The following is a 15,395-nucleotide window of genomic DNA, read 5'->3' as shown; positions in this document are numbered from 1 at the left end:
ATTACCATGGTGTTGTTACTGAAAACTTTAATATAATCTGTCTGAAAGATCTTGAGCAAGAAGCGTTTCTGAGGGATGAGACAGCTTTAGTGCATAGCGTTGCAGGAGTTGCTTGGAGTCATTGACGGAAAAGGGGACAAGGAAGAGCAGTTTTACGTGGTATCTCATGTAGTTCCTGCTGCCTGTGAGAGTATCAGAGGGTAGGTTTCTACGAGAGATCTAAAACTGGAAGAAGTGGTAGAGGTGGAAAAAGGAGCAGAATTCTGGTTTTAGTTGTGCTTGAAACTTGCTGTGTTTTATAACAACATAATTTAATGTTTTTGTGATGGTGAGAAAAGATGGCAACTTCTGCCATGAATTACTTCATTGAGTATCATAGATTTTACATCCAGAACATCTAGAGTCTTAAACATAACCTAGAGGTTGTTCATCACATTCTTGTTTGGAGGCAGGGAGGAAGGTTGTAGAGAAAAAAAATGCTTTTACATTTATGTGGCAAAATTACAGGCAATAAATTTATAATTTTATTACATAGATCTGAGTTAGAATAGTCTGATTTTAGTACAATTCCTTTGCTGTTGTGCACTCCATCATAACTATTTTATATGGGGAAAGTTATCAGCGAATAAGGCACCCAACTCAAAATGGTCATGTTGCTTATTGAATCCAGTGTCTTTGAAGATTGTAGTTGTCAGATGAGTAAAATTATTACCTGAACAAGTATGATATGCTCAGCTAGTTTTCTTACAAGTTTAAAAAGCAAAAGACTATGTGGTGTTTGAGAGTTATACTTACCCACAAAGAAAACAATATTAAATTGGAAAAAATTATTAGATCATAATTGATTATCCTTTTTTAACAAATGACAAGTTGGATACCTGTTCAATATACAAGTCTGTTTTGGAATTTAATAGCTCAGTGGTTGGGCTTGCCTTTTCTCCCATATAGCTTCAGATTCCTGAAGCTACTAAAGAAGCAGTGCTGGTATTCTTCCCTTCCCTTTCCTCTAGACTTGGATCTCTGCCCTCAGATTTATGTGACTTCTTATCTTATACAGAAGTCTTCCTTTGAATACGCATGTCAGTTGTTGTGTTGTCGCTGTGGTAAATTGTACTGTTCTATTCATCATTCAGGCTTTATCTTTACAGTTTCATACCATTTGCAGAATTTATGCCCCAGTGAATAACTGGTGAAAATGTGGCAACGTGTAAAAATTGGCATATGGGGACAACCAAAGAACAAAGAGCTTTGCTTTGGGATAGGCTGTTTATCAGAAGGTTGGGTTCTGGTTAAGTTCTAGCATACTTAACTGTTTCTCAAAGGGCTTTGTTGTCCAGCCATAAGGGTATGTAAGGATCTTGAAGATACTCACATGCCAGCAGCAGTCAACCACTGTAGCAAGGTCTTTATTCTGTGGGTCTGGTTTATACTCAGTAGAAATCAAAGTACAAAAATGATATGACAAAATGGACTGCGTACTGTATTCTCGTGAATGCACATAACTATGCTAGCTTTCTTTGTGGACCTCAGTTTTTGTGGGTAAGAAGTGTCAACTCACTATCTTGTTTTTTTAATCTTAAAAGAAATGATCTTGCTAGATCATTTGTTTCTCTGAAAGTACTTCCAACACTAGATATATAAGTATTTTACATTCTGAAGTTGTTTATTAGCCTCTGATAGTGCTTGTGAGTAGAGTGGAAAAAGGTATGAGAAGATGAAAGACCTTTGATGTAACAAAGGTTAGGTTGGAGAAAATGTATTTTGATAAAAATTGTCTAGTCACACAAAGATCATATTTACGTTATATTTACTTTCCTTTGCTGCACTGGTGGAAGCACCAGCATGTGCATAAGTTAGAGTGCTCTGACTTGACTGCTGTCTGTGCTACTCTAAATGATGATGTTTATAGAAACGCTAGCATCTCTTGTATTTATCTGCCTTAGCCATTGCTGTGCTACTCAGTGATGATGAGGTGTTTTTGGTGTTACTTAAGATTTTCTCAGAAAAGGCCAGGTCAGGCTTTGGAAGATGAGATGAAAACACTACATCACTTTTTTTTTTTTAAAGAAAGAAAGCACATGGATGGAATGAGGGGGAGAAGCCTTCAGAAATATTGCTGTTCTCCAGGTGATTACATAGCTTGGAGAGTACACCTTGGCATCTCTTTTTAAAACAAGAGTTTAGAAGAGGCAGGTGACTTGCCTGCTTCAGACTTTTCACTGCTCTGTGATATGCTTTGTTTCCAGGTTGTAGTAACTACTTTAACATATCAGTGGCAGAGCATGGCAGGTAACAATAGAAAGACTGATCTTAAATTTCAGCTTATGTTGCAGATAAAGAGCACTTGCTCCTAAGAGCCGTGGGATGCTTGGAAACTGTGTAAAGATATCTTTTTCCTCTTAGGACTGTAAAGTGACTCTGTGCTGGTTGTTTTGCAGTGTCTGATAATTGGGGCTGGACCCTGTGGCCTTCGTACAGCTATCGACCTATCATTCCTTGGAGCCAAGGTGGTGGTCATAGAAAAGAGGGATGCCTTTTCCCGCAATAATGTGCTGCATCTGTGGCCATTCACCATACATGACTTGAGGGGTCTTGGCGCCAAAAAGTTTTATGGCAAATTCTGTGCAGGATCCATAGACCATATCAGTAAGTACAGCCACTGCTAGACACAGCCATACTTTTTCTTCATAGGGGAAAGGTGGGTGAGGGCATGGGGGTAACTCATTAAAATTCAGCCCACACCAACCACTGCTCTCAGTTCCTTATGGTACAATTCAGCATTGCCTTGGCATAGTGCATTTTGGGCTAGATTTAGATGTGAAAGAAACTCATTGTGCCACAAGATTATCACACATGCAGTGTATATCTGTTGTCTTTTACACCTATTACTTTCCAAGGCATATCCTTTTCCTAATCTGAAAAGTACATTTAGGATTCAAGGGGTTTTGGGGGATTTTTTTTTCTTTTTGATGGATAATTTTCATATTTTTGCTGTTGCATTCCTGCACCTACCACATTATTCTGTTTCTATTGACCATTACAAGCAGCATATAAAAAGAAAAATTACTGAATGCTTTTGAACATTCTTGTGAATGTTGATCTGGAAAAAGGAAGAACAGTTTTGGCTTTGTTAATTTTTGGAAGAGTGAAGAAGATATTTTCAAGAATACTGTCAGCCTATGAATAAGCTTTGATTAAATAGAGACTTACATATTAAAATTGAGAATAATTTTGATAATTCCCAAATTCTGAGAAATCAGTCTTATTTGAAAGCTGAACACTCTGGTGGAGCAGGAGTTATTATTTTTCAGTTTTTCTTTTCTCCCCCCCCCCCCCCCCCCAATTTACTGGACACAGCACAGCCAGGCTTTGCCCACCAGTCTGTGTTCTCCACTGGGCATAAGTGGGAAGTATAAAGAGGCACAGACATAGACGTCTTCTTTTTCTTTGGCAATGAATGGTAAAACGGAAGATCTTCAGATTATCTGTCTTGCAGACTGTTTTTTCCCTTCCAATTTGTTGTCATTTTTATTCTTCCAGTACTTCATGCATGTTGTCTTCTTTTGTATCTCAGCACAGCTGAAATTTAGTGTTCAGATGGTGCATTTTTTCATTTCACTATCTAAAATATGACAGTAAGGTGTCTTCCTTCAAATTAATAGAGTTTGCACACTGTCATTTTCATACCCACTTCCTATATTAACTGAAGAGGAAAGAGGTGGTGAGGAACTTACTATGCCCTCACTAACCCAAAGGTGTTAGGATGAAGGTGCAGTTCAGTATTACAGCTAGGCTGATCAAATGGTTAGTTGCCATCTGTGACAAAAGTACAGTCCTGCTTGTGCTCTCTTCCCTCCCTCTCCTCTAGTATATGTTCTGGTTGTTTTCCTTGTTGCTGATTTGGGGACTGAAACATAAAAATATTTCCTTTTCATTCTTTGAAAAGGGCTGCGGTTTCAGCTATATAGAAGTTTCTTGGCATACCCTGATATTACACACCAGTGCTGCCTCGATGAAGTGCTGGGAACACAGTGGGAAAAAGATAGTAGCTGACCTTTAAATCAGTTTATCAGTACTGTCAACCAGAGGTGTGTGGGCACTTGTGCTCTCCTCTTTTTTTTTTTTTTAATTTTTTTAAAAATTTCCTTATCATCTGCTTTTTTGCAGGTATCCGTCAGCTCCAGCTTATCCTTTTGAAGGTTGCCTTGATCTTGGGAATAGAGATCCATGTCAATGTGGAATTTCAGGGGCTTGTTTACCCTCCGGAGGATCAGGAGAATGAAAGCAAGTAGCGTTGAAATGGGTAGTAGGGAAAGGGGAAGTTATGGTAGGACACACAGTAGATTTTAATTGCCCATAAACATTTAAGCCTATTACACTTAGAAGACACCTTTTAAAAACAACTCCTTTCCTTGCATTCACTGAAGGTATTTATATCAGTGAATGATCTGTGTTACGCTTTTTGCATCTTTGTGAAACCTGTTCTCTGATAACTGTGGGAGATGGTGGCTTACTTGTTTTATGGCATCCTATTAATTGAATAGACAGTAGAGAAGCTATAAGTAGTGATCCTTAAAGGTAATAGGGGCAGTTCACTGGAGGTGTCTCTGCCTCTGATTCACACAGAGTGGCTGTGCAAGTCAGCAATAGGCCTGTCAACAATATAGCTGTCCTGCAGTGTTTCTTTAGTGACCATGTGAGGAAGGGATTATGGATAGTAAGAAGTGCTTCTATGTATTTGTTCTGTGATGAGCACTCTTTATATTGTTGTTAACTTGGAGTTTATCAACAGGAATAGGTTGGCGTGCATTGGTCCACCCAAAAACCCATCCAGTATCTGAGTATGAGTTTGAAGTAATCATTGGAGGGGATGGCAGGAGGAACACCTTAGAAGGTAATGATGTGACCATAATTCGCTTTCAAATAGAACTTAAATTAGTTAGAACAAAAATCGCCTGTAACATGCCAATCGAAATCTGGAAAGACATTTGACTAGTGAAAGGGGACATTAAATGTTCATGTAAAAATCCATTTGTATCAAAGATAAGAGGGTTGTCTTTTTCCTCTTCCTATCCTCTAGCAATAGAATTAAGTGTTTTGACCTGGGTAATTTTTCCTACATTTTTTCTTTAGTGGTGTTGTAGCTCTTACTTCTGGGAGTATGAATTGAAGTGTTGAATATTATTTGTGTAGTAGAGAATTCTGTCTTAATATTTTTGATGCAAGTTGCAATCTTTGGAGAAGAAGTAGGTAGGAAGGAGAGGGGAGCTTTTTCCCTAAAAATGAGCTTTTATTATTCTGATGAAGCAGTTGTTGCTTTCTCTGTGGACGTGTTTGTAATTTATTGGATCCATTCTCTCTTTATTTAGTGAGGGCACCTGTCTATGGCATGCTGAGCCTTTTCTGAAGGTATGCTTTATTTTTCAGTGTTACTACTTTATCATTCCCATAGGGTTTCGCCGGAAAGAGTTCCGTGGTAAACTAGCAATTGCTATCACAGCAAACTTCATCAACCGCAACACCACAGCTGAAGCCAAAGTAGAAGAGATCAGCGGTGTGGCCTTCATATTCAACCAGAAGTTCTTCCAGGATCTAAGAGAAGCCACAGGTTTGCCAGCAATTGCCAGATTTCCAGTGAAAACTATTTGTCTTTATTATTACAGCTTTGTAACTCAGGTATCATATTTAATCAATAAATGAATATCTTGTGCAAGGAAGTCAGTCATTGCTGTCTCTCTTTGAAATTTGACTTCCCCATTTTTACAGCTGTTCTATACAGCTGTACAAAGCAGATGTGTACCATTCAGATGTGTGTAATTTCTATTCAGAAATGGAGGACTTATTTCCCTGAAGGATTTCAGGAAAACTGAGCCCCAAATAGGAAAAGCCTGAATCCTGAGTTCCGTTTCCTGCATGCCACATCTGAATGCAAACCTTAGAGTGATAATAAATATATTTTCTAAAAGAAGTAGCTACGTGCAGGTGAAATGTGCTGTTTGTGGTTTTGTTGAAGATACGTATTTTAAAGTCATCAAAAGCATGGGAGAAAGCTGCTTGGCATTCTCTCTCTAAGGCTTTCTAACCACATAGTTTCAATTTACTTTCTTCTGATAGAGCTCTTGCGTTACATGTAACATGTAACTTGTTCCTTCACTACCATGTCTTTTGTTCTGTCACAAGGTATTGACTTGGAGAACATTGTCTACTACAAAGATGATACGCACTACTTTGTCATGACTGCCAAAAAACAGAGCTTACTTGAAAAAGGAGTGATACGGCATGTGGGTATTTACTTTTCCTATACTCTCTGTAAACTAAGATTTTGGTACAATTTGTTATCAGTATGCTGAAAGAAGGGAAGCAGTCTCTTCTTTTACCACGTAATGTTTTTGTACACGTATATTTAGACCACAAATGCATGTGGTTAATGCCCTTCTGAAGTGTTTTGGGCCATCAGAAGACTGTGATAAGATCTATCCTCTCCAAATTTGTATTCTTTTTTAGATTTGGGGGCTTCTTTCATGTTAAGATGAAATGTGCTTAAAGAACCTTTGATAGCTTAGTTGAGCGTCCCTCATTTTATGGGAATGAAACCACAGGCAGTAAAGAAAGTATTGGAAATATATCTAATTCTGACAGAAGCTGATTTAAAAGTAGTTTGGCCACAAATGAATAAATAAAGATTGGGGTCTCATGCCTCTTGTCTGAACTATGTTAAGAGAAATGCTCAGATTTTCCTTAGCCCTTTCATAGTCAGAAATGCTAGTAGGACTGATTACTGTTTGCAGTAAAAGATTTGCAGATTTTCTCTTGGAAGCATAAACACGTATAGGAATGAAAGAAATTATAGGGCAAACCTGTATCAGTGGATTTGTAAGGGTTTTAGTACTATTATGTGTACCAGTCTTAAGATAAACTTGTGGATTTGGCTGTTTCACTTTTAATTTTCGCTTTTTGGCAGGATTATGCTGACACAGAGTTATTACTGTCACGGGAGAATGTGGACCAAGAGGCTCTGCTTAACTATGCCAGAGAAGCAGCTGACTTTTCCACTAATCAGCAGCTGCCATCGCTGGACTTTGCCATCAATCACTATGGTCAGCCAGATGTGGCCATGTTTGACTTCACGTGCATGTATGCATCGGAGAACGCAGCCCTAGTGCGAGAGCAGAATGGCCACCAGTTACTTGTGGCACTGGTTGGGGATAGTCTCTTAGAGGTTTGTGTTTTAAACTTATCATGTGTAAACAGTGAATTGAAGCATAAGCACAAGCCATTGCACCCATCACCTAAATATGTACTGCCTATAGGATAGTTACTGTAAGGAAAGCTGCTGTTTGTTATATAATAAAGTGGGAGGATTGAAGGAAGGGTAGGAGTGTTGGGAAAACAGAATATTTAGGATGGCAATGATCCTGCTTAAGAAAATGTGTGCAGAGATTTTTTTCTAAAGTTATGTTTTTTCCATCTGCTTCTTATTGGGACAATTAGACTCTACAGAACCTACTATAGGCCTGTTAACAATTAGTTGGTTAAAACATACAGTCTTGAAGAGTAGCTGTTAAGACACTCCAGGCTATGAATTGTTGTTGAAAATAGAGGAACATTGGCTTTGGGGGAGCTCATGGGCAATTCACCATACATCTGGCTTCCTCTAGCCCAGCAGGGGTGGAGCTTTAAGCTAATTACTGAGCTATAATTTCCCAGTAGATTACCATCTGAATATATTATTCTTGATATTTGTTTAAAATTTTCCCTAACTGTTGGTTTTCCTTTCTCTACTTTTTTTAATAAACTGTAATATTAGCCATTTTGGCCAATGGGAACTGGAATAGCCAGGGGATTTTTGGCTGCAATGGACTCTGCTTGGATGGTACGAAGTTGGTCACTCGGAGCTAGTCCTTTGGAAGTTCTTGCAGAGAGGTAATAGAGAAAATGAATACACTTTCAGTTCTAATCTAATCCTCCATTGTCTCATCATTCATTCCAGGCTCTTCTAGTACCAATATATAGACAGAATGAGAGATACAGATTCTCACTCTTTTTAGAGGATGCTTGTGGGTATAGTTCAATCGAAAAAAAAAATTCCTAAGGATCTGATAAACTGAAGTATGTTTGCAGAGGAATAAGGAATGTTGCAGCTGTTCTTGGTCCTAGTTTTTAAAACTGCTTTTAAAGCAGATTAGACGAAGAGTCCTTTTTTGGTGCTTAGTGATATTACATGGGGAAAGTGAGCCTGGCTTACTGTCACCAGCCTTGCAATAGCAAAGCAGGTGAAGATGTAGGCTCCTTTAAAGTACCAGAGACAAAAATTCTTGCCATCCCCTATTATCCTGTAAATATATGTATGATTTTCTTTGAAGGAAGCTAAGACCTGCTTTTATTTCATGTTCTCCTAAATTGATCACTTGGTTTCATATAAGTCAAACCACATCTTGTGTTTCTTTGGAGTATTGAGTTCTTGATGTGAATGAGTTCTTATCTTTTGGTGACCCAAGGTGATATCTTGGATATCAGAACTTGGGTAATGAAAAGATGGAGTAAGAAAAAGCAAGGTTTAATGGAACCTATTTTAAACTTAAGCTTCTCACCATCAGGAACCCTAGTATTGTTTTAAAAATTGTATAAATGGCACAATGGATATTTGAAGTTCCGTTTGTTTGGATTTAAAAGATAGTGAAGGTAATAATGTTGCAATTGGAGGCAGACTTCCATCACCTTTCCATTAGACATTTGCAGACGGCAGTAAGATCTTCCCCGAGCTTTCTCTTCTGCATGCTGATAAAACCCACTTTCCTTGGCCACTCCTCACAGGGTAAGTGCTCCTGTTCCCTAGGTGGCCTTCTTCTTGAGTCGCTCCAGTGTCTCAATGTCTTTCTTGTACCAGGGAACCCTTTCAGTCACCCTTAATGTATTGTTTCATTCCCTCCTTTTGATTTCTGTAATTGTATTAAATTGCAGATTTTAATACACTTATACTGAAATTTAGCTATACAATGTCTGAAGTGGTTAGATTTCTGATCTGAATGTTTCTCTCTCCAGGATTGATGTAGCAGTATTAGTAGTGAAGCATCTCTTTAAAAAAAAGGAACAACCCACAAAACATAAAACAAACAAACAAAACCAAACCAAACCCAAAACTTGTTCTTAATTTTATTTTCCCAAGGGAAAGCATTTATAGGCTACTTCCTCAGACCACCCCTGAGAATGTGAGTAAAAACTTCAGCCATTACAGCATTGATCCCGCCACCCGGTATCCCAATGTCAACGTCAACTTCTTGCGGCCACAGCAGGTAATTGGACAAATGGTGCTTCTGAATGCTTATGATCTGCATTGTCTTTCCTTAGGTGAAGCAATGCTAATGTTTTGGGAACAGTTGGTGACCTGATGTAGCAGTATAGCATGGAAGCAGTGAAAAGCAGATGTATCAGTCAAGAGTAGACCTTTGTACTTCAACAAATTCCTGTTTAGGAATTTTTGATTTTGACAATTTTAAGCTTGCCATAATGATACATGAAATTTATACGTGTGTGTGTGTGTGCGTGCATGCGTGTGTGCGCATTTTCTTTGTAATAATCTAGTATAACAGTCTGTCGTTGCAATTTGGTATCCATTGAGCAGCAGCAGTCAGCTAGACTGTTCAGCACTGACTAGCTGTTCTTTGTTGTTCTGGGGTTCTTGGGACTAGAGATTTCTGCTACATAAGTGTACTTGTCTTCCTTTTTGTGCCTTGGGATGGCTCCTTCTTGTCCTGCTCATTCTATGTGGATCTTGGCTGCATGGCATATTGGTAATTTTTAATTTTTTTGGTGTCATTTTAGGTACGCCACTTGTATAATACAGGAGACTTGAAAGACATTCACCTGGAAATAGAGAACTTTGTGAACTCCAGGACACCAAAGCTGACTCGGAATGGTAGGCCTGGCTACTGCTCCGTTCCTTTCAGTATTCTGGAACTGGATCAGTGCAGGACATAGAGTAGCAAAGCTCTTAAGTATTACTTAACTGGTCTCTTTTGCTTTAGAAAAAGTATCCAGCAATTGTTTCATCAATGATCTGATTTTCCAATTTTTCAAGTTTCAGTTGACATGTAAATATTTTTTTGTTTGCCTAATTTCCCTTGCTTTATAATGCTGTTGTATTTCTAAGCATATTTGCTTATGCAAGCATTTTTCCACCTCCTTTATCCTATAACAATGTCCTTACTTAGAGTGCAGAAGCCTGGCCTGAATTCGCTCTAACAGTAAACTTAGCCTTCCTACAAACATAACAGAAGGTATTTCTTGTGCAGTCTTTCATGTTCATGCTTTCCTTCACTTAATCTAATCTCTTATCTTAACTAAATGAAACCTCACTTTGCTTGCATTATTCTGAAAGCTAGATGCCGTGTGATAAGCTTTTCAGTCTACTTGTCCTGTACCCTGAGGGGTAGGTTGAACTTTTCCTTTCGTACACCTTGCCTTTGGATGTCCAGATAGTGTTTGGGGACTTTCAGAATGACACTTTACTGCTAAGCCTCCCCTTCACTGCTGAATAGCTGTGTAGTCTTTTGATTTGTTCTTTGGCCTGCAACCACATCCCTTTAGGGTGTAATCTTGTCAGATCTTGCAGTAAGGCAAGGTCAAAACAGGTCAGTGCTTTTAAAGAAAGCTTTCAAGAGAAAAGAAAAAGTTGCAGAAGTACATTTGTAGTTCTTCCATTAGAAATAGTATATCTGGGCCTTAGAGCACATTTGTGCTACTGTGTATCCTTTTGATCATGTTTAAAACAAGCCTTTGCGGCTGTTTTATAATTCCTGGGGCTCTTTTACAAGGGCTAGGGTGAAAAGCCTGGCAAGTACTAACTTAGATAATTTCTTTTTAGCAAATTAAAAATCCTTTCTTGGATCTAAAATAGATAAGATAATATTTTTTTAAAAAAATAAGAATTCTGTCCTGTACTGCTCATTGTAGGGGGAACTCTTGTTTACATGAAGGTTTTATTTGTTGATTCATGGTTATTATTTTGGTTTTAGAATTAATGAAAGATGTTGTACATATCCACTTAAAAATGTGATTTCTTACAGAGTCTGTAGCTCGCTCTAGTAAATTGCTCAGTTGGTGCCAGAGGCAGACCGATGGATATGCTGGTGTAAATGTGACAGATCTCACAATGTCATGGAAGAGCGGCCTAGCCTTGTGTGCCATTATCCACAGATACCGTCCAGACTTAATGTGAGTAACTGGCTGTTTTGAACAACTGGGAAGAGCAGAACACTGGTGATATTTGCAACTAATAGTATGGAGACTGAGGCAATGCATCTGTGACTTATGGAGAAATGGATTGAAAAGAATTCAATTAAACTTGAAAGAAGCTAATGTATGGTGATTCACCAGCAGAGTGGAAGGTCATAATAACTTGATGAATATGAAGATAAATGTGTTGTCCTTTTTCTTTCTGGATGATTTGATAGAATTAAGCTTCAGATTGGGACTGACTGGAAAGCATTATTTATTGACAGTTCTTTTCTCTGTGAAGTTAGTCAGGAATAGTGCATAGCTTCAGTTAAATTTCTTATGAGCAAGTCTCTACACAGCCCATTATAAATCTCCTGTTTAACAGCAACTCTTTTAAAAGACTGTTAGGCGGCTCTTTTTAGAAGTAGTGACCCATAGTCTAAATAGAGATGTTGCCACTGTTTGTGCACTAGCATGCTGATTGGATGAACGAGAGAGGTGTCACCTTACATGATATATTGGATAAAACAATGCCCCGTTTCTAGAATGGGAAAACACTGGCTGGAAGAAGTAACAGGAGCAAATACTCTGGCACTTTAATTGAAATCTGAAATGGCTTCAACTTCCCAAAGAGACATTAAAAAAAAAATGCTAGAGCTGTATTTAAAGATGTAATCCAATGTAAAGCATGCTGAAAAATTACCTGGTTATTCCCTTCCATGTGCACTGAAATACTTCTTTATTGGTGTACTCAAGTTAACCGGAGCTACTCTGTTTAATAGCTATATATCTTGTGGAGAGTTCAAATAGCTTTTAAAATGGTTTAGGTAACTCTCTACAAGCTATAGCTTTTTATATAGTTTTGATATAGTTCTACATGTTCTGGAAAAAGACAGCGGAACTAAAACATTGATCAGTCAAGAAAAAAAAGGGGACGAGAGTGAAGACTTAATTTAGTTCCAAGCACACAAAATATTTTATGTAGGGGAAAAGAGTACAGTCTTCTAGCAAAGGAGGAAATGAAGATATATGTCAGAGGATAATAAAGTTTTTAGGAAGAACAATCTAGGTTTGGAGGAGGAGTGAAAAATACATGGGGGAAAAACCCCTAAACCACCAAAACCATCCAAACCACCCAACAACAACAACAACAAAAAAAAACCAAAACAAACAAAAGCAAACAAAAAAACCCAACCAAACCCAAACGTTTGAGCCAAAGTTCACCATAATTAGGCGGCAACAAGACTGCAATAAGAAAAGGTTGCTGACAAATAAATTCGACAGATTTTGGAGAAGAAAAAAAAAAAGAGTTGGATCTGTAACTTCTTTCAGAAGATTGGTTTCTACTTGATTCAGTTCATGCTGTCTTTCTGCCCTTTGCAGAGACTTTGATTCTTTGGATGAGCATGATGTGGAGAAGAATAACCAGCTGGCTTTTGACATAGCTGAAAAAGAGTTTGGAATATCTCCCATTATGACTGGAAAGGAAATGGCATCTGTTGGAGAGCCAGATAAACTGTCGATGGTGATGTACCTCACACAGTTCTATGAGATGTTCAAAGACACCATCGCCTCTAGTGGTAAGGAGCTTGGGGCAGGTCTCTCAGATTTAAAGACAGCTTCAGGATGAATGTGTATGTATGCTGCTTCTGCATAAGCTCATACTAGTCACTAACTTTACATCACAAAAATTGGCTTCTTATTGGTGCTGATGAGTATCAGGAGCAAAAAGATGAGTTAATACAAAACAATGTTCTCAAAATAATGTCCTCAAAAGTTCTAAACTCACTTCAGCAATACTAGATAACTTTTCTGCTTTCTTGCTATTATTAGGGGTTCATCTGTCTTGGCTAATGTGAGATGCCTTGCTAGTGGAGTTATTTAGTAGGTAATTTCAAAACACTGGCCAACTTTTTATCTATTTACCATCTGTGAATGGTGAGTAACTGAAGACCAATGAGGAATGAAAGATCTTTGATTAGAACTGAATGATGTCATTGCCCAATACAAATCAGTATTGCCTACCTTTAAATATTAATAATGTTGTTATAGCTGTTTCTTTGTTACTGATGACCTTAATTCAAGTCTATCACTTTGGTGGGAAAAAAGGTTGTGTTTTAAATGCCTTTCAGAAATACAGTGTGTATCAGGTATTATTTCCAAAACTCTGAACTCTTCTTAAGAATACTGTTCGTCGTGATGCTCTTCAAACATGAAAGTAGATAGCGTAAACAAACACAGTGTTTGTTCTGGGTGGTTATAAACTCTGAAAGGAGAATTGATTTTGGCAAAACAAAAAAGCAGAGTAGCTGAGAAAAGTATTCACTCTGGACATTACAATCATTTTGTACAGAGAATTTGTGTTATGTTTAAAAAAAAACCCACACAAAAAACAAAACAGTGAGTCCTTCAGTTGTGTAATTAATAATAACACCACAGAAATAATTTTCTGGCATTCCCTTGTCCTACCTGTTTTTGCTAACAGATAGCCTGGACCTGAACGCAGAAGAAAAAGCTGCCCTAATTGCCAGTACCAAATCACCCATCTCTTTTCTCAGTAAACTGGGACAAAGCATCTCTCGGAAACGCACTCCAAAGGTAATTATACCACAGTCTTGATAACACTTGTGTCTGTTAGGCTGCTGTCCAAGTAGGTGGTACTAAAAATGTATGTGTAAGTGTGTATCTGCTACACGTTTACAAAAGACCATGAGTTCATCAGATCTTGGCATGGGACAATACATGATATTTATAACGGTAGAATTAAATCCGTAATATGTATTCTCAACTAGTGATACATTTCATTCATAATATCCTAGTCTTGTGGTAGTATTTGGGGATATACTTTGTATTGGAACATAACGGGTTGCTCAGTTCCCAATTAGGTGAAAGTATTGAAGAATGTCCAATCTGAAGGTAAGAATCCCCTTAAACAAATGGAGAATGAGCCCAGAGAATTAATCAGTTGTGTTGCAAAACTTAAGTGCACTGATGGCATTTATCTCAGGCCAGAAAGGTATGAAAATCTTCCATCTTTATTTTTTCCTCCTCCTCCCATTTTCAGGACAAAAAGGAAAAGGAACTGGATGGTGCAGGGAAGAGGAGAAAAACCAGCCAATCTGAGGATGTAAGTATTTCAGTGAGGAAGGTGTCAGGGAGGAAAACCTGTGGTATGTTCCTTGTTCCCATTTCAGTCCTTTCATATTCTATATCCAGATAGGGTTTTCATAAGATTTTTTTTCTTTTTTTTTTTTTTTTAAGATAAAAATTAATTATTCTTCAGAGGTTACACTTTGTCATAGTTTTAGTGCAAATATTTTACTGATGCTTATGAAAGAAATGAAATGTTACAGTTCCCTCATATGCTATTTTTATTGAAATTGAATTTGATTTGATGAGGACACCAAGAATAAGACTTTCATTTATTAAAGTCATGCCGTATAGTCAGAATTTTCATTCATGTTTAAACTTTAGCCTTGGTTAGTGCAAAAAGCATACATTTCTAGTATGCCCCATGAGGCAGTCCTTCACCTGAAATGTGCCAAATAGGTACAGGTAAGTTAAAATTGAATGCTTTCAGTTGTCAGTGAAGGTTTGAAGATAGGCCTTTGCTTTGTGTCAGTGGATTTGTGGGAGTGTTTCAACTGTGCTCTCTTTGGTAGGTAAGTGTATCAAAATGTGAGCTTTCAAGGGCAGACTAATAGATTTGTATTCTACAGTGTTAGAAACCTATCACAGCAAAGGGGTAGAGTGGAAAAGGTGATTTGTTGCATCTTGTTAAATTTTAATATCGCTGATTGTTAGGAGGACATCCCGCGAAGCTACAGAGAAGAAAGGCCCACACTGGTGAGCGCCCTGACAGAGAGGAGAATTGATGCTGCCATTGGGAACCAGAACAAAGTAAAGTCTATGGCAACCCAGCTACTGGCCAAGTTTGAGGAGAATGCACCAGTGCAGTCCTCAAGCTTACGAAGACAGGTAGGAGATGGATAATAAACACCATTTTTTTGGAATTGTGGAGGAAAATAATGAATAATAACATGCATTCCTGGAGATGGGATGCTACTGGTGCTCTTCTGCTTCAAAGGCTCTCCTAGGGAAGAGTGAAGGTTACTCAAAAGAGAAAAATTGTAAATTCAGGCGTATGGGATAGAGAAGAACTTCCTAATAAAAGGCTA

The 15,395-nt window shown here is 38.1% G+C and overlaps 1 protein-coding gene across 3 annotated transcripts in view; it reads left to right on the top strand.

Annotated features, from left to right (window-relative positions):
- Positions 1-15,395, top strand: part of MICAL3 (microtubule associated monooxygenase, calponin and LIM domain containing 3) — a 167,782-nt gene that overhangs the window by 59,701 nt on the left and 92,686 nt on the right. For all 3 annotated transcript variants that reach the window (XM_064458735.1, XM_064458725.1, XM_064458716.1), the window contains exons 3-16: positions 2,439-2,646; positions 4,168-4,284; positions 4,793-4,894; positions 5,453-5,608; positions 6,181-6,281; positions 6,962-7,219; positions 7,808-7,923; positions 9,167-9,293; positions 9,823-9,916; positions 11,067-11,214; positions 12,601-12,797; positions 13,703-13,815; positions 14,282-14,344; positions 15,022-15,195. In XM_064458735.1, coding sequence (XP_064314805.1) covers positions 2,439-2,646; positions 4,168-4,284; positions 4,793-4,894; positions 5,453-5,608; positions 6,181-6,281; positions 6,962-7,219; positions 7,808-7,923; positions 9,167-9,293; positions 9,823-9,916; positions 11,067-11,214; positions 12,601-12,797; positions 13,703-13,815; positions 14,282-14,344; positions 15,022-15,195 — 1,974 coding nt within the window. The remainder of the gene's footprint in view (positions 1-2,438; positions 2,647-4,167; positions 4,285-4,792; positions 4,895-5,452; positions 5,609-6,180; positions 6,282-6,961; positions 7,220-7,807; positions 7,924-9,166; positions 9,294-9,822; positions 9,917-11,066; positions 11,215-12,600; positions 12,798-13,702; positions 13,816-14,281; positions 14,345-15,021; positions 15,196-15,395) is intronic.

This window comes from Phalacrocorax carbo, chromosome 1 (genome assembly GCF_963921805.1).
Source record: "Phalacrocorax carbo chromosome 1, bPhaCar2.1, whole genome shotgun sequence".
Lineage (NCBI taxonomy): Eukaryota > Metazoa > Chordata > Aves > Suliformes > Phalacrocoracidae > Phalacrocorax > Phalacrocorax carbo.
Note: the sequence above shows the minus strand (reverse complement) of the source record. Positions and strands in the feature narration are given on the sequence as shown.